Below are 15050 nucleotides of genomic sequence, written 5' to 3' on the forward strand. Positions count from 1 at the left end.
AACAGATAAAAGGATAGTTGTGTGTTTTGACGTGTGTCTTGGCTTGGTTTGTAAAGAAATATAAAAACGCCAGCAGCCAGCGATGGAAGTCAAGTTGAGGTCTGGAGCACCAAGAAAACCTTGAAGAAACACTTCTGAAACCTTGAGTCAGTCTGAGGGGATGGATGTAACCGAGTCCATTCATGACTTAAGACAAGTTACAGCCTCGATGTAATTTACAGAGGTGAGTTACATGAACATTTACGTCCAGAGAAGCTTGCAGATACAAATAATAATTAAGAGGTGAACACTGTCCACTCGTGAAGTACCTACATGCCGTCATTTGGGATGGGAATTGTTAAGAATTTAGCAATTCCGGTTCCATTGTCCATATCGATTCGGTTCCTTATCGACTCTCATCCAGTTATATATAACTGATGTTAAAAGTATAAGTGTGTATATATATATATATATATATATATATATATATATATATATATAGTACAAATGGCTTTGGTTGCAGTAACACTTTAATTTCAAGTATGCACCAACATTTTATCTATTTTCGCCTCATTTTACTTTTTTCCTGCTTCGATGAAAGGGGGAGCTACTGCCTCTGAGCACGCCTCTCTCTTGCAGTCCTCGTCAACTACATCTTCATATCAGATGGAAATTATTCATACAGTATGTTGATGACATTATTACAATCATCAGGACCTGGAGGTTTTACGTTACCTGGGACTTTTGAGACGGAAGACGCTGTGCCACGAGCTCCCCCGCGAGAATCGCCGCCATCGCTTAGCAGGGTGTCAAAGACTTTACATTGTGTCAATGTTTTTAAAAGCAGGCTCAAGACACACCTTTTTAACTAGGCTTTTAATTGATTTCCTTCTTATCCTTCTTATATCCCTTTTAACTACTTATTTATGGTGTTTAACTTAAGATCCTAGCCTTAGGCTGTTTTCTAAGATAATGTTTTAGGAATAATATCTTATGCCTTTTAAATGTATTTATTGTATTCTGTTATTATTATTATCGTTATTTTTGATCATTTCTATTTATTTATTTATTTACTTTATTTGTTGCTTCCATCTATTCTCATCTTATTTTTTACTACTACTTTGAATATCGATTTTATCCTGCCTTGTTTTTATCCTCCAGCTCCAGTGTTTTCCTCAAGGGGAGCCCTCCACACTGGGCATTGCTCTGGGGGCCTGTCCGGGATGGGCTGGAGGAGCGCTGCACGGTGTGGATGGCTCCCCAAATTAACGCTTTCCTCACCTGGTTCCTCAGTGCCCAGCAATATCGCATTTTAAAGAGCCTATGTTTGCCACTGTATGTAGCGAGTAAGTGGGTGTGTGTGTGGGTACATGGGGGGTGGGAGATTTGGGGGGGGGGTCTGGTGTTTTAACCTTTTAACCTGTACAGCACTTTATGTTATATTTTATGTATGAAAGGTATACAAATAAAGTAAATAATAATCATAATAACATTAGCGCAAAGTAACTGTATGCTGTGTGGTCAAATGTTTCAGCATGTTGGAAGTATTTCCCCCTTTGATGTGATCACAGCTCTGCACGTGTTGCAACTGGCCCTAGTTTTTTTCCTTTTTGGTGAAATTTAACCAAACTTTGGAGCGCTTCTGCCTAGACGCCATGTTGGAAACATTCTGAGCCAATGACGTCATGGCCCAGATGCGTCAGACATTTGCAGCACCTATAAATGGGATCGTTAGCCATCATGGTGTTATCACCTGCTGAAGTGCAATTGCAACATGTCCCTTTCAGTCTTTAGATTAAATGCTTCCAATAAACACACGCAAAGAAGTTCCGCCTCGCAGCTGGCAGCTTTATGAACATCTCCCTAAAAGGAGCGCCACGACCAAATCATTAACCAGGAAAGCGATTTAACAGAACACGCTCTGAGTATCACGTCAGCTCGTGTCTGTATATGCAAACAAATAATGATCAAAATCACCTTGCGCTTGAAGGACAGTAACAAGTGCAGACCTGTACAGCAGGAGGAAACTGAGGATTTGAGTAATTAAACATGCATGAAGCACTATATCTCAATGCAAAAAGGGTGCCACAGCTGGACAAAATGCATCAAATATCACTTCACAGTTTGGGCAGAGTGGGACGTGCACAGGAAGAGCAGGAAGTGTGCAGCGAATTTCTAATCGGCTTCTTCACAAACTACATTTAAAAAAAAAAAAAAAAAAAACCAATTACTTTTTTTATTTTATTTTTTTAAAACGCCAGTGGGAGAACACGATGGAAGTTGTTTGCAAATTCTTAAAACCAGGAGATAAAAACAAAGCAGTGAAATAGCTGCACTCACGCCGCAGCTATGCAAATATGTGTCGGAGGTTCAGCCAAATAAGGTTCGATAAAAGGTTTCTGACATGACACCATGCAAAGCGAGGCGAACACAGAACCACATACGGTGGCTTAAGACTCCTCCAAACCCGATCCGAGAGGCAGTCAGTGGAGATTCAGGGACCGGTCGGATGACATGAGCCTCAGATCCTGAAGACCAGAGGCGGGTCAGAACGGGTGAGTTTTCTGCTCTGCTTTCACTCCAGGTGAGACACTTGGACCATTTCTGAGCCACAGAACTCGATAATAAGAGTAATTTTTTTCCCCCCCATCCTCCACAGTTGATACACCTGTAACCATGGCAACGCGAGACATTCGCCACATCCTCTGCATCAGAGTCCAGGAGGACTCGGCGGAGTGCGGGGTTTTCGTCATCGGCGTCCTCTGCGGCGAGCCTCTCCTGCTGCGGTTCTGGAGCAGGAAGCCCGCTTTCCGTAACGGCGAGGTGGAGCAGACGCACGTGAACTCGCAGGCGGCGGCTGAATTGGCGTTTGTGCTACGGGTGACACGCCGTGCGCCCGACCTCCCGAACAGCCACTACTGGGGCCCGTTCGTGTTGGTGCTGTGCCTCGACGCCCTTTCCTTCCGCTTCCGCCTCCCGGCTCAGGCCCAGTGTGGCATCGACGTGCAAGACATCATGGAGAAATGTGGCGTGCTGATGCTGCTGCGCTGAGAAGCTCCACCTTGGGCTGATTGCTGCTTCGGTGGTTCAGCTCACAGCTTTGCTGGACTGTATATATACAGGACAGGCTTCTTTTTCCGAAACTGCGGTCGCTCACGCCCACTCGTGCCAGTCAGAGCGATGAGGCCTGCTATGCTTGTCCACCCAACCACGACAACATCACTGGCCTGACCACACACATATAACAGTGGGCAGAGTCATGGGCGCTTTATGAGGGGCCAGGCTCACCATAAGTCAGCACGGCGAGGAAGATTAAAGAAGAGCAGCACGAACGGGAAAACAAAACATCTCGAGTTACAGAAAGGAGCAGAGGAAGAGGAGCGAGCAGCAGGGCCGGTTTTTGCTGAGCTGATTATATTACATAGGGTGTCAATACAATGATAATGTATTTCTTTGATATTTTGAATAAGATTACCTTTTGGTAACCGCCCAGGGCGCACTCTATGTATACTCTATTGTATACCCATATACCTTAATGTAATTAATTGGGTTAGGCTATGTGAAAAATGAAAATAAAAGAAAAATCTGTGCAGTCATCTACGTGAATTTGTTTACGTCACGTGACTCCGGTTGATTGACGGGTGAACGGACGGTGATAATGGGAAAAGCAAAGGTAATAATGTGGAGTCATCATGGATCATCATCATGGTAAAATGCCAAAGAAGCCATCAGGTGCCCAGTTTAGAAAGAGAAGAAGAGGAGAAACGGGCAAAAGATAAAGGGATGCAGATTTCTATGAGTGACGTGAGTGACGTAGGCTATAGGCTATTTGTTAGCCTCTTGCTAATATGTTGCTATTAGCCACGACTGTATTTGATTTTTAGTTTTGCTGAACTAGAATTAGAATTGAGGCATCATGTCATGCAACTAATTTCACCCAAAGGAAACCTAGTCTAGTTGTCTACAACAAGAAGTCCTGACTGTGGATTATTTTTACTGTTATGAGCTATATGTTGGTGGCGGGGAAGTCTTTTTTTTTTGGGAGGGGGGGGGGGGGTCCGCCGCTGGGGAGCAGTCACACAGACTCACCGTCGTAGGTGAAGTAACCTCCATCCTTAAAGACTACGACTGCAGGAAGCTCCGACAAAGACACCGACTGCAGGAGGCACACAAAAAGAATTTCTTTTTTTTTTTTTTAACACTTCGTTGTAATGACTTTACACCAGCTGCATAAAATCCTCATTACTCTGTAAACACCTGGAAAAAAACTCACAGGACTTCTGTAAAACAGCCGCCTGTATAACCTGCATATGCTTTATAAAGGGTGCCGTTCTAAAATCCACATTACTGGTACTGAGAGATCACCCTGATGCACAATATTCAAAAGGCATAGATGATAAAACTAACGCATCATTGGGAAATCAAACTGAGTGATGCACATTCAGAGATTTACCTCTGGCAAGGCTTCTTCTGAGGCCGAGAAGAAGTAAGTATAGACGATGAGCTCGGATGCTGCGTCGTTGTACTTTTCCTGCAACAGTGAAACAAAAAAGTCACACAGTTTTAGCACTCACACAGTACCTTTAAATTCGTTAGTTTACAAGTTGAACTACTAGAAGGAACTTATTCTTGTAAAAATAAGTCACAAAAAAAACCTTAAAGGTTGCCTGAGGAGGCTTGCATTTAAAGAGCATGTTGATTCATGTCAGAGTGACCCAAATGGTGCTTACTTTGAGGGGAGACTCCGCGCCGACGTACACAAAAAGGACGTCGTGCCGTTTCATCATGTGTTCAAACATCTGCTTGCTGGGGAGGGCCCGGACGGCTGGTCTGATAAAATGAACCCGCAGAGATTAGTTCTTTTTGATCAGCATCAACATGTAAAAGCCACACAACACAAACGTCCTGCTGCTGATTTCTGAGCCAATGGCACCACCCAGTGGAGATGCAAGGACATGACACCCTGGAGCCAAGCTTTTTTTTTTTTGAAGGCTTCCGTCTTCCTTTGAAATGAGGGAAGCTTCGCTCAGTTTGTCATTTTGTACGATGGCTGCGACTCACCCTGCCACCCTGTTGGCAAACTCCACAATATCATCTTTTGTCCGTGGTCCCTTGTAATTGTAGGCAAGGTCCCCCTTTAGCCTGAAATGGAGAAACACAAAGAAAAGCAGAGCGATTTTCACTTGAACTGGAGAATGTTCACTTCCAAGTTTAGTAATCGCAACACAACAAAACCTGAAATCTATTGCATGGGCAGATGTGGGCCAGTTCTTCATTATTTATTCATTGATTAAACTAATTGTGAACCCACAGCATACGGTTAGAGCGGCGCTCGATGCAAGTGAGCCACGCCATCCTCAGGCTGCAAAAAAATCCATCAAGAGAAACAGCAGGAACAATAGAAGAAGCCAACAATCAACAGGTTGGTACGCTCAGAGAACAGCTAGGACACACTGATGGGTTTGGCAACATAAAAAAGCCTTGGATGTCCACACAAGACAACAGCAGACGATCACAGGACCCCCGTGGTAAGGAAAAAACAAGTGCACCACAACATCCAGCCAGGGGAACACCGCTCTCCGACAGCACGGTAGATCATTATCCAAGTGTAACATAAGGAGAAGACTTCACCAGCCCTGAGAGCTCTGGAACATCTGTCTTTGAACAGATGACACCGATACCAACAGCACCGGAAGGAGGAGAAGAATAAAAGCACGGAGAAGGCTTGGAACCGCTTATAATGTGATGCCATCAGGATGCATGACTCCCAATAGCAGTAGGTTACTTACGGCTTATTGGTGTTTGCTCAGACTTAGTCAAATGCTGCAAACCTGTTTAGTTGGTTCTTTCCAGCACAGATGGAAAACATCCCAAAAACATACTTTGAAAGAGACCCAGGAGATGGCAAAGCTCCAATAACCCAACCTACTTCGATTTCACCGGCAAAGCAAAAAGGACGTAAAAGCAAATTACTGAGGACAGCTGTGCTGAAGGACTGGCATGAAAGTCCACAACTTCAAGCAGTCGATGTCCTCAGAGGACTCCAAACAAACTCCTGGTAATGAAGCTTTTCTGTGTTTGCTTTCGAGTCCCTGAAAATAGAGGCCGTATAGAGGCACTGTATTCTGACTTAAATAGTTTTGTTTAAATGTAAATGTACATTATTTCTACAGCCCTTTACAGACAATCCTTACGGTGTACCAAAGTGCTTTATAGCAGGTAATAAATAAAGAGAGGAATAAGTAAAAACAAACAAAAACAATAAAAGAACAGTGAAAGCAATAAAATACAACAAAATCAATAAAGGTCCGGTCAATAAAATAAGATAAAAGTGTCATAATACTACTGGGTATTAAAAGCCATCCTAAATAAGTAGGTTTTTAGCCTAGATCTGAAGAGGCCCAGGTCAGAAATAAGACGCAGCTGGACGGGGGGCTTATTCCAGAGCCTGGGGGCAGCGATGGAAAAGGCTCGCTCACCCCAGGGTTTGTATTCTGACCTGGGCACTTCCAGCAAAAATTGATCTGTTGACCTCAGAGCTCTACCAGGATTGCGGACTGTTAAAATCTCAGATAAATCTGATGGGGCGAGGCCGTCAAGAGCTTTAAAAACAAACATTAAAAGTTTAAAATCAGTTCTATAAAGGACAGGAAGCCAATGGAGGGAGTTAAGAACAGGAGTGATGTGCACACGTCTGTTGGTGTTGGTTAAAAGACGGGCAGCAGCGTTCTGCACAAGTTGAAGATTTAAGATGGTTTAGGTTGGCTCACTGAGACTAAACTCTACCTTTGCTCATCACAGATTCACTAAATATTGGATCCACTCCTTCCACATTATTACATTATTACGAACGTAACATGATTACATCAAATCACAGCTGCATTTTTATGCCCAGACTCGGTCTTTCAACAACATCCCAAAGGTGCTGAGGGACTGTGCATCTAATGAAGTGCACTGGACTCATTGAGGTGTCGGGGGAACGAGCCTGAGATAAACTGTGCGCCTTCTACTGCCGGCAGTAACCATTAAGGCATGCGAATGGTCAGCATCAGTGCTCTGCCATGGCAGTGGCATTTGAACAAGATTCAGCTGGCATTAAGGGCCCGAACGTGTGCCAGAAAAACATCCCACACACCTTTTTTCTTTTCTTTTACCAACAGCAGGACGCCTCCGTGGCCTAAGATTCTATGGTCCTGTGCATCTGCATCCAGTTTGAGCAGAAACAAAGGATCAGCAAACCACACTATGTCCTTTCTAGCATTCATCTGTCCAGTTTTCGGGGCCGGTTTTTGCTATGGGCTGTGGGCGACCGCCCAGAGCGCACTCTAGGTGCCCAGTTTAGAAAGAGAAGAAAAGAAGAAGAGGAGAAACGGGCAAAAGATAAAGGGATGCAGATTTCTGTGAGTGACGTAGGCTATAGGCTATTTATTAGCCTCTTGCTAATATGTTGCTATTAGCCACAACTATATTTGAATTTTAGTTTTGCTGAACTAGAATTAGAATTGAGGCATCATGTCATGCAACTAATTTCACCCATAGGCAACCTAGTCTAGTTTGTGTTTGCAACACAACAAAGTTAATGTTCAATCAATTATACTTTATTATGTTAATGCCAGCTGTAAACAGGGTGAAAACGGCGTGCTACAGTCTGAGCTCTAACTTGTTATCATAACTGCAGGAATCTTTTTTTTATGCTCCATAGAGTAGCGTTTATTTTTATTTTAGCTTTCTTCGGTTATTTTTAGGATTTTTAGGTTATTTAAGGATTTATGATTGATATTTATATACTGTATTTCACTTATTTATCGTGTTTTTTCCTCAGTTGTTTTTGTATTTAATATTATATATAATAAAATAATATAAATAATATAATATTTTGTTGTGTTGGTGCAGGGGCAAGTCTTTTTTGGGGGGGGGCAAGGGATGGTTCTTTTATCATGTCAGTCTCAGATTCCTGTTCTTAGCTTATAGGAGTGAAGCCTTACACCTCATTTTCTGCTGTTTTGTGCATTTAAAGAAGCATGCACAGTTCTCTGTTTTACGGTGCTCGACCAGCACTGGATGTGATCGTTTGTTTGAATGTTGGAGGCCCGGAAGTCCAGCCGATTCTGAGCAACTCAAAACACTTCAAACAGCCCCGTCAGTCCACGACATCAAAGTCATGTTTCTTTCCCATTTTCACGCTAAATGGAGGCTCGACAGACTTTTTCCCCGAGATGTTTTCGAAGCTTTTTTTTTCTATTTATTGGAGCTGTAAAAGTTAATAAACAATCCAGCTGCAGCTACAGGGGTTTTAGGCTAATTTAAAGTCTGCTTCCTGCTTTCTGAGCACGGCAACGATAAGCCGCCTCTGATCCAACCGCTTCGACGAGAAAACCTCATTTATTACAAAGGTCAACTTCATTTAAATCACTGCACCTCCCGTAGGAAGAAGAAGAAAAAAAAACTAAAGAAACAAATGACTTTCCTTAAGTGAGCTCAAGCCAATAGCCTCCAACAACAGAATGCATTAAGGATGCTGAGGTTGCATCAGCCCACGGGGCTTAATGAACTCCGGGGAAACTCTAAATCAAGTCTTTCTGTCATCGAGGGAGGGAAGTCGTGTTCTTCCACGAGTGTTTCATCACTTGCTTGGTTTAATGTTATGAGCCCTGCCGCGATCCTGTGGCAGCTTCCCAAATGAGCTTGATGAACTAAACTGGAAGCACATTACGGTGGTGCGATGATAAATGGTTCGGTTTTAAATATACGGAGGAAACTCTGCTCATCCATCTCTTATCAACATGAGCTCCGCAGCTGCCGTCTACCTCAAATCATGCATTTTAAGTAAAAAAAAAAAACAACCTCTTTACCCCAAGAGATAATTTGATGAGAGTTGCACGGAGAAGCAACTGTATTTGTTGCTCCGCAGACAAGGGAAAAGCGTACTTTAAGCTTCATTTTACACAATTTATCCCCAAGAAATGTTGAATTAAAAGCATTCAGAAAGGCCCAAGCTAATCAAATTGTCGTCCAAAAAAAACGTGTGAAGAGAGTTTGTCAGTTAGTTATGCCTCAAGGAAAACACAATAACACCAGAATCCCTGCTGGACACAGTAAATATCTGTCTCCACGGGCCGAGTCTCACAGGACGAAAAACACAACGGTGGCAACAAAATATCTGAATAATGATGTAGGCAAGAATCATTTCTGTCGCATTTAATCTAATAAAACCACACCTGAAAAGCACAATGAGTTAAAACAGTAAAACTCTTTTAGATCTGCTGTATCTTACTGAGGAAATACTGTATTTAAAAAAAAAAAAAAAACATTAAAAAAAACCAAACTAACTAGTGACACTTACAGTTTTATTGTGGGGTAACCACGGACACCGAACTCCGACGACATTCCTGCAACTCAGAGAACAAACGTTAGCATCTCAGATCAGAAAAGGAAGACGATCTGAAGACATGTCGTTGTCTTCTTATAGGTTTCGATTAACTTTCAAGCTCTGAATATATGAGTAAGAGCATATGTCTGAAAAAAGATGCTTCAGTTTGACCGATAGCTTCATATCACAGTAACGTCACACCGACCAACATTCAGAATGCTAAGCTACACTTAGCAGGCAGCTCAGTCCATAAAGGAGCAGCTTGGTCTCCAGCCTGCCTCCTGATCTACTCACCTGAGTACGCAGTGGCGTCCATCTTTCCTACGCGCACCGGCGAGCCGGAGCTCTTCAGCTCCACTCCCACTTCATGCCACACCGGCTCTAGTTTTTTACAGTAGCCACACCATGGAGCGTAGAACTGGAAAACACCACAGGAGGAAAGCAACAATGCAGTCAATCTCACATACAACCGCAAACCGGATCCGACTATGAACCGTTTCATCTTAACAAAATCAAATCAAACTTTATTTATAAAGCACTTTTCATATATTAAAATGTAGCACAAAGTGCTATACATGTTTAAAAGCAGCCCCCATCCCACCCCACCCCAGCACATACACACAAACAGACATATGTACACAACAAAAATAAATAAATAAATAAATAAATAGATAAATAGATAAAAAAATAACAATAAAATAAATAAAAAAATATAAAATAATAAAATTAAATTAAAAAAAAACACACTGAGCTATGACAGGATGAAAGTTTGTTTGGGACATCTTGGACATGGAAGTCTGGAGTCAGTGTTGAAGACAGCCCAAAGTTTCAGCAACTGAACTTAAAGGGGAACTCCGGGGCATTTGAAGCGCAATCCCATTGCTAGAGGTTGTCAAATACTGATAGTAGGACACAGACAGGTACAAATCTGCGCTCCCTGTGCGAAGATTGCGCTGTTTGCGCAGCCTGTCATGTGAGGCTAATACGTGGTGGCTAAGGGGCAAGTGCTAACCCTTCCACGTAAAACAACAACTTGCACACTGCAGAAACGTCACACCACTTTATAAACCATCCGACAATAAAGTCACAAGCCTAACCATCAAAACCATATGCATGGTTCTCACATTACTGGCATGGGGACGTTACAAAACAACTTTATAAACAGCATGTCACTCACCGGTTAGTTGTATGCGCACGCATGTGAAAGCTCAAAAGAGTCAATGGACGATAATCCCATATACAAAACAACTATCTTCTCTAGAAAAACTGCGTTCAAGTATTTAAAACATTACAAGAATATTACTGGGCATGTATTGTTGTAATGTTTTTAAATACTTGAACGCAGTTTTTCTAGAGAAGATAATTGCTTTGTATTTGGGAGTATCGTCCATTGACTGTTTTGGGCTTTCACATGCGCGAGCATACCGACAACCGGTAAGTGACATGCTGTTTATAAAGTTGTTTTGTAACGTCCCCATGCCAGTAATGTGACAACCATGCATATGGTTTTGATGGTAAGGCTTGTGACTTTATTGTCGGATGGTTTATAAAGTGGTGTGACGTTTCTGCTGTGTGCAAGTTGTTGTTTTACGTGGAAGGTTTATTATTGCCCATTGGCCACCACGTATTAGCCCCGCATGACAGGCTGCGCAAACAGCGCAATCTTCGCACAGGGAGCGCAGATTTGCACCAGTCTGTGTCCTACTATCAGTATTTGACAACCTCTAGCAATGGGATTGCGCTTCAAATGCCCCGGAGTTCCCCTTTAAGAGACTACAACTGAAATCTGTGACGAGCCTCGCACTGAACTGTAGAAAAACCTACTTGAGATATTCTTCTGCGTGTTTTATGCTGCGAGAGTTTGGGCAAACAACCCGAAATAATGCATTACAACAATCTTCTGCAAACTCAGTCACGTGTTTGTTTGTTGGAATTTTAATGGTTTATTCTGTATGTCTGAACAACTTGACTCCAGCATGTCTGTTAGCATCTTTTCAAATGAGTCAGTTAATCAGAATGTTCATTTATTTATCTAAGAAACAAACATTTTAAATCTAAAAGTCCCCGTGTTCTTCATGGACCGTTCATGGCATCTTTCTTTGCTTTCCTTTAGACTTCCCCGCCCTGAAATGGCTTGCAGAGCGCTGTTTCTTTATGTATCATTACAGTTTGGTGCTAAACGGAACCTAAAGAAAGCCCAGGCTCCTCTGATTGGTTAGTTGTGCTTTCCTTAACAAATAATACCCACAATTCTGCTGAAATTCAAAATCAAGACAGGCGGGTTGTGTCATAAACATTTCTTATGTTAGTTTGTTGTTACAGGTTAAACAGTATTAAAACTATGTTAAATGAACATCTTCAGTGATTAAACATTTAAACATGTGAGCACAGTTTTTACCCTCTGGGTGTCCATATCAAGGTCAACCAACCAGAATATCTGGCTTTTGGGATGCCATTTGCTTCAATTCACACGCTCACCAGTCACCAGCTTATGCAGACGTAGAAATCTGGCAGTGTACACATAATGTGTTGTGCAAGTTTGTGCAAAAATGAATGAAATAGTGACATAAACGCATTAAAACTCCCAGAACTTACTCCTGCAGCAGACATTAGCAACAGCAGCAACTTTCCTTATAATGGGCCTGGACCTAAACTCTGATATAAACCTCTGCAAGCCCCCTGGCTTTGCCTGGCATGCATGACTTCTCATTCAATAATCACAGCCTGCGCGGCCCCACCCTCATTACACCCACCCCGACCCCTGGCACTTCCGCAAGCGATGATCCAGACAGCGGAGTGCTGGATACGAAGTAAAGCATAGCTCAATGGACCCAGATTAGTTTGTGAATGTGCGTCTGCATTTGTGTGTCGTGTCAGACTCACGTCGACCAGCCAGATGTCATTCACTCTGGTGTCTTTAAACCTGCAGGAAAGACAACAATTACGTTACAGTCGTGGTAATTTTCAAGATAATCACACGGCATTTATACAACAGAACCATTAGAGCACCTGCTATTTTGATATAAATGCAATTCTTTTTTTCTCTATGGTCAATTATAGTGACATTAAATATATCAGAGAGCACGAAGAATTCTCTACACTGGTTTTTAGCTTCCAGAAATGAAAGGCCTTAAAACTACCATTTGATTACCAAGACAGTTGCTGAACAGATTTTATGAATCCTAAACAAAAAGGTACACACATACCCCACGTAATCGACAGACATTTCCTACCGCAAGCATCACTGTTAGATCCTTGCATCCTTTAAGAGTGTAATGTACAGCTTTAAACGTGGCTGCACCTATTCACACAATACATGCATAATATATACCAGAAAAGAAGCGGAAACTGGGTCAATTTATGCTGTGACTGGTCGTGTTTTAGTGAAACAGCATCAGGAAGCCCGAGTGTGGATCAATCATTGGGTGCATCACTTACGTGTCATCTAGATCTTCAACAAAAGCAAGCACCGTGGAACTTAAGAAAGCCGCTACAACTGCAAAGCGAAAAGAAACACAACAGTCTGATTAAATGCATGATTATCTGAGTGGCAACCAGAGCCTTTAAGCGTGTACTCTCCTGTACCCTGAGACCAAATGACTGGAGCATCACCAGCTAAAGCTGTAGTACCGGCTAACTGTGCTGCGGTTTGCGCCACAGTTTCACCAAGAGCGGCTTCAAGGGTCGTTTTAAACACAAAATGTGATTATATACGAACTCATGTGTTGGTTGGACAGGAAACAAAAAGTCCACGTACCTCCATAAATCAGGGACGCCTTCACTTCTGCCATCGCTTCGAGTGGAAACAGCAAGCAGGAAATACAGCTGCTAAAAGCGTTCTCTGCGCATGCGCGGAGTTACGCAGACTCCGAAAAGTACTTTGCACGTTTCCTTGTGAACGTTTTCACAGATAGCTCGGTTGAAATGGGAAAATTGATCGTGCAACAACATATCTGCGTCTTAAACAGGGGTAACAATCTAATTTAATAAAACTTACCTAAAACTTCTCTGTTGTCTCATGTTTTTATGCTTTTATTATTTTCTATGCTCTTATTTCTAATGGAAGGTGACCTTGGGTGACCTGAAAGGTGCCTCCAAATAAAATGTATTATTATTATTATTAAATGTGTTCTGTTAAGACACTTTACGTTGATCAGTGAATAATTCAAAGGTGAAAAAAGACGTCCAACTCAAAGGATGATCCAATGGTCGGTCCACACGTAATCATTTTAGCATATAACATATTTTAAATGTAAATGTAAATGCACTTTATTTATACAGCCCTTTACAGACAATCCTTTCGGTGTACCAAAGTGCTTTACAGCAGGTAATAAATAAAGAGAAGAATAAGTAAAAACAAATAAAAACAATAAAAGAACAGTGAAAGCAATAAGATACAACAAAATCAAATAAGATAAAAGTGTCATCATACTACTGGGTATTAAAAGCCATCCTAAATAAGTAGGTTTTTAGCTCAGATTTGAAGAGGCCCAGGTCAGAAATAAGACGCAGCTCAACGGGGAGCTTATTCCAGAGCCTGGGTATGGCATCTTTAGATATCATATCTTTAGATATCTTTATGTTATGGTATCTTTAGACATAACTTGCTACAAAGACTAATTTCTTTAGTTTTGTCTATGAAAAACAGCAAAGATAACACAGTCTGACAGACAGAAAACAGGATTTCTGCAGCAACAAGGTGATTCCCAAAGAGCTGTTAGCTGAAAACTTGGCATATCTCAGCATGGTGTGCAGTGTGTCCTTAAAACATTTGAGGAAACTGGACAAGTAGAGGACAAAAGAAGAAGTGTCAGGCCTAAAGAACTATCTACAGCAGATGAACAGGATCTGAAAGTGATGTCCTTAAGAAAGAGGAAAAAATCCAGCAAAGACCTGACACAGGAGCTGAGAGATGCATCTGGACCTTCAGCTGATCCATCTGCTGTTGGCCCAAGCCTCATCAGAAATGGGCTCCATGGAAGGGTGGCTGTCAGGAAGCCGTTCTTAAGGAAGGGAAACAGGGAGAAAAGGCTGAGCTGTGCCAAAAGACACAAGAAGTGGGCTGAAAATCAGTGGCAGCAGGTCTGATGGAGCTCAACATCACTGAAGCAGTGTGGGATCATGTTGGCAGAGAACGGAACAAAAGGCAGCCGACATCCAAAGAAGAGCTTTGGGATGTCCTTCAAGAAGCCTGGAGAACTATTCCTGAAGACTCCTTAAAGAAAGGACAGAAAGCTCGTCTGAGAGGGTTCAGGCTGTGTTGGAGAATAAAGGAGCTCAGAGTTTTTTCGTGGCTCACGGTGTAATTATTTTTGCTTTTGAACACATATAATTCGATACAAACTATATGATACGAAACTATATGATGTACACAGCACTGGGCCTAAGTGTATACTCTATATTATTTTCCTGTTTTCTTGTATTCTCATGCGAGATGTTTGAAAAAGTTTAGATGAACAATACCGACATCAACCACAAGGTGTCGCTCTAAGATAACAGGCAACAGGACAAGTCCTTTACTGACTGTTTTTGTTACAAGTTAAACACATTTACTTTACTGTTTCTTTACATTATGACATATTCTTTTACATTCTACAAATGATAGCTGGAAATTGTACTTTGTTGTACTTAAGTTCTGTCCTTAAGTTTTCCTCCAACCTTCACACGTTTGCGTCAGCACACAAAAAAATCGCGTGAAAAG

At 42.0% G+C, this 15050-nt stretch overlaps 1 protein-coding gene across 1 annotated transcript in view; it reads right to left on the minus strand.

The window, feature by feature from the left end:
• The window catches only part of tmx3b (thioredoxin related transmembrane protein 3b), a 37968-nt gene extending 24774 nt beyond the window's left edge, over positions 1 to 13194 (minus strand). Inside the window, exons 1-9 of the mRNA XM_075452339.1 lie at positions 13107 to 13194; positions 12788 to 12845; positions 12233 to 12272; positions 9644 to 9767; positions 9323 to 9368; positions 5041 to 5121; positions 4710 to 4809; positions 4433 to 4510; positions 4069 to 4135 (exon numbers count right to left, since the gene is read on the minus strand). Of these exons, the coding sequence (XP_075308454.1) occupies positions 4069 to 4135; positions 4433 to 4510; positions 4710 to 4809; positions 5041 to 5121; positions 9323 to 9368; positions 9644 to 9767; positions 12233 to 12272; positions 12788 to 12845; positions 13107 to 13140 (628 nt within the window). The 5' untranslated portion in view covers positions 13141 to 13194. The remainder of the gene's footprint in view (positions 1 to 4068; positions 4136 to 4432; positions 4511 to 4709; positions 4810 to 5040; positions 5122 to 9322; positions 9369 to 9643; positions 9768 to 12232; positions 12273 to 12787; positions 12846 to 13106) is intronic.
• Positions 13195 to 15050: the final 1856 nt, after the last annotated feature.

This window comes from Odontesthes bonariensis, chromosome 20 (assembly GCF_027942865.1).
Source record: "Odontesthes bonariensis isolate fOdoBon6 chromosome 20, fOdoBon6.hap1, whole genome shotgun sequence".
In the NCBI taxonomy this organism is placed as follows: Eukaryota; Metazoa; Chordata; class Actinopteri; order Atheriniformes; family Atherinopsidae; genus Odontesthes; species Odontesthes bonariensis.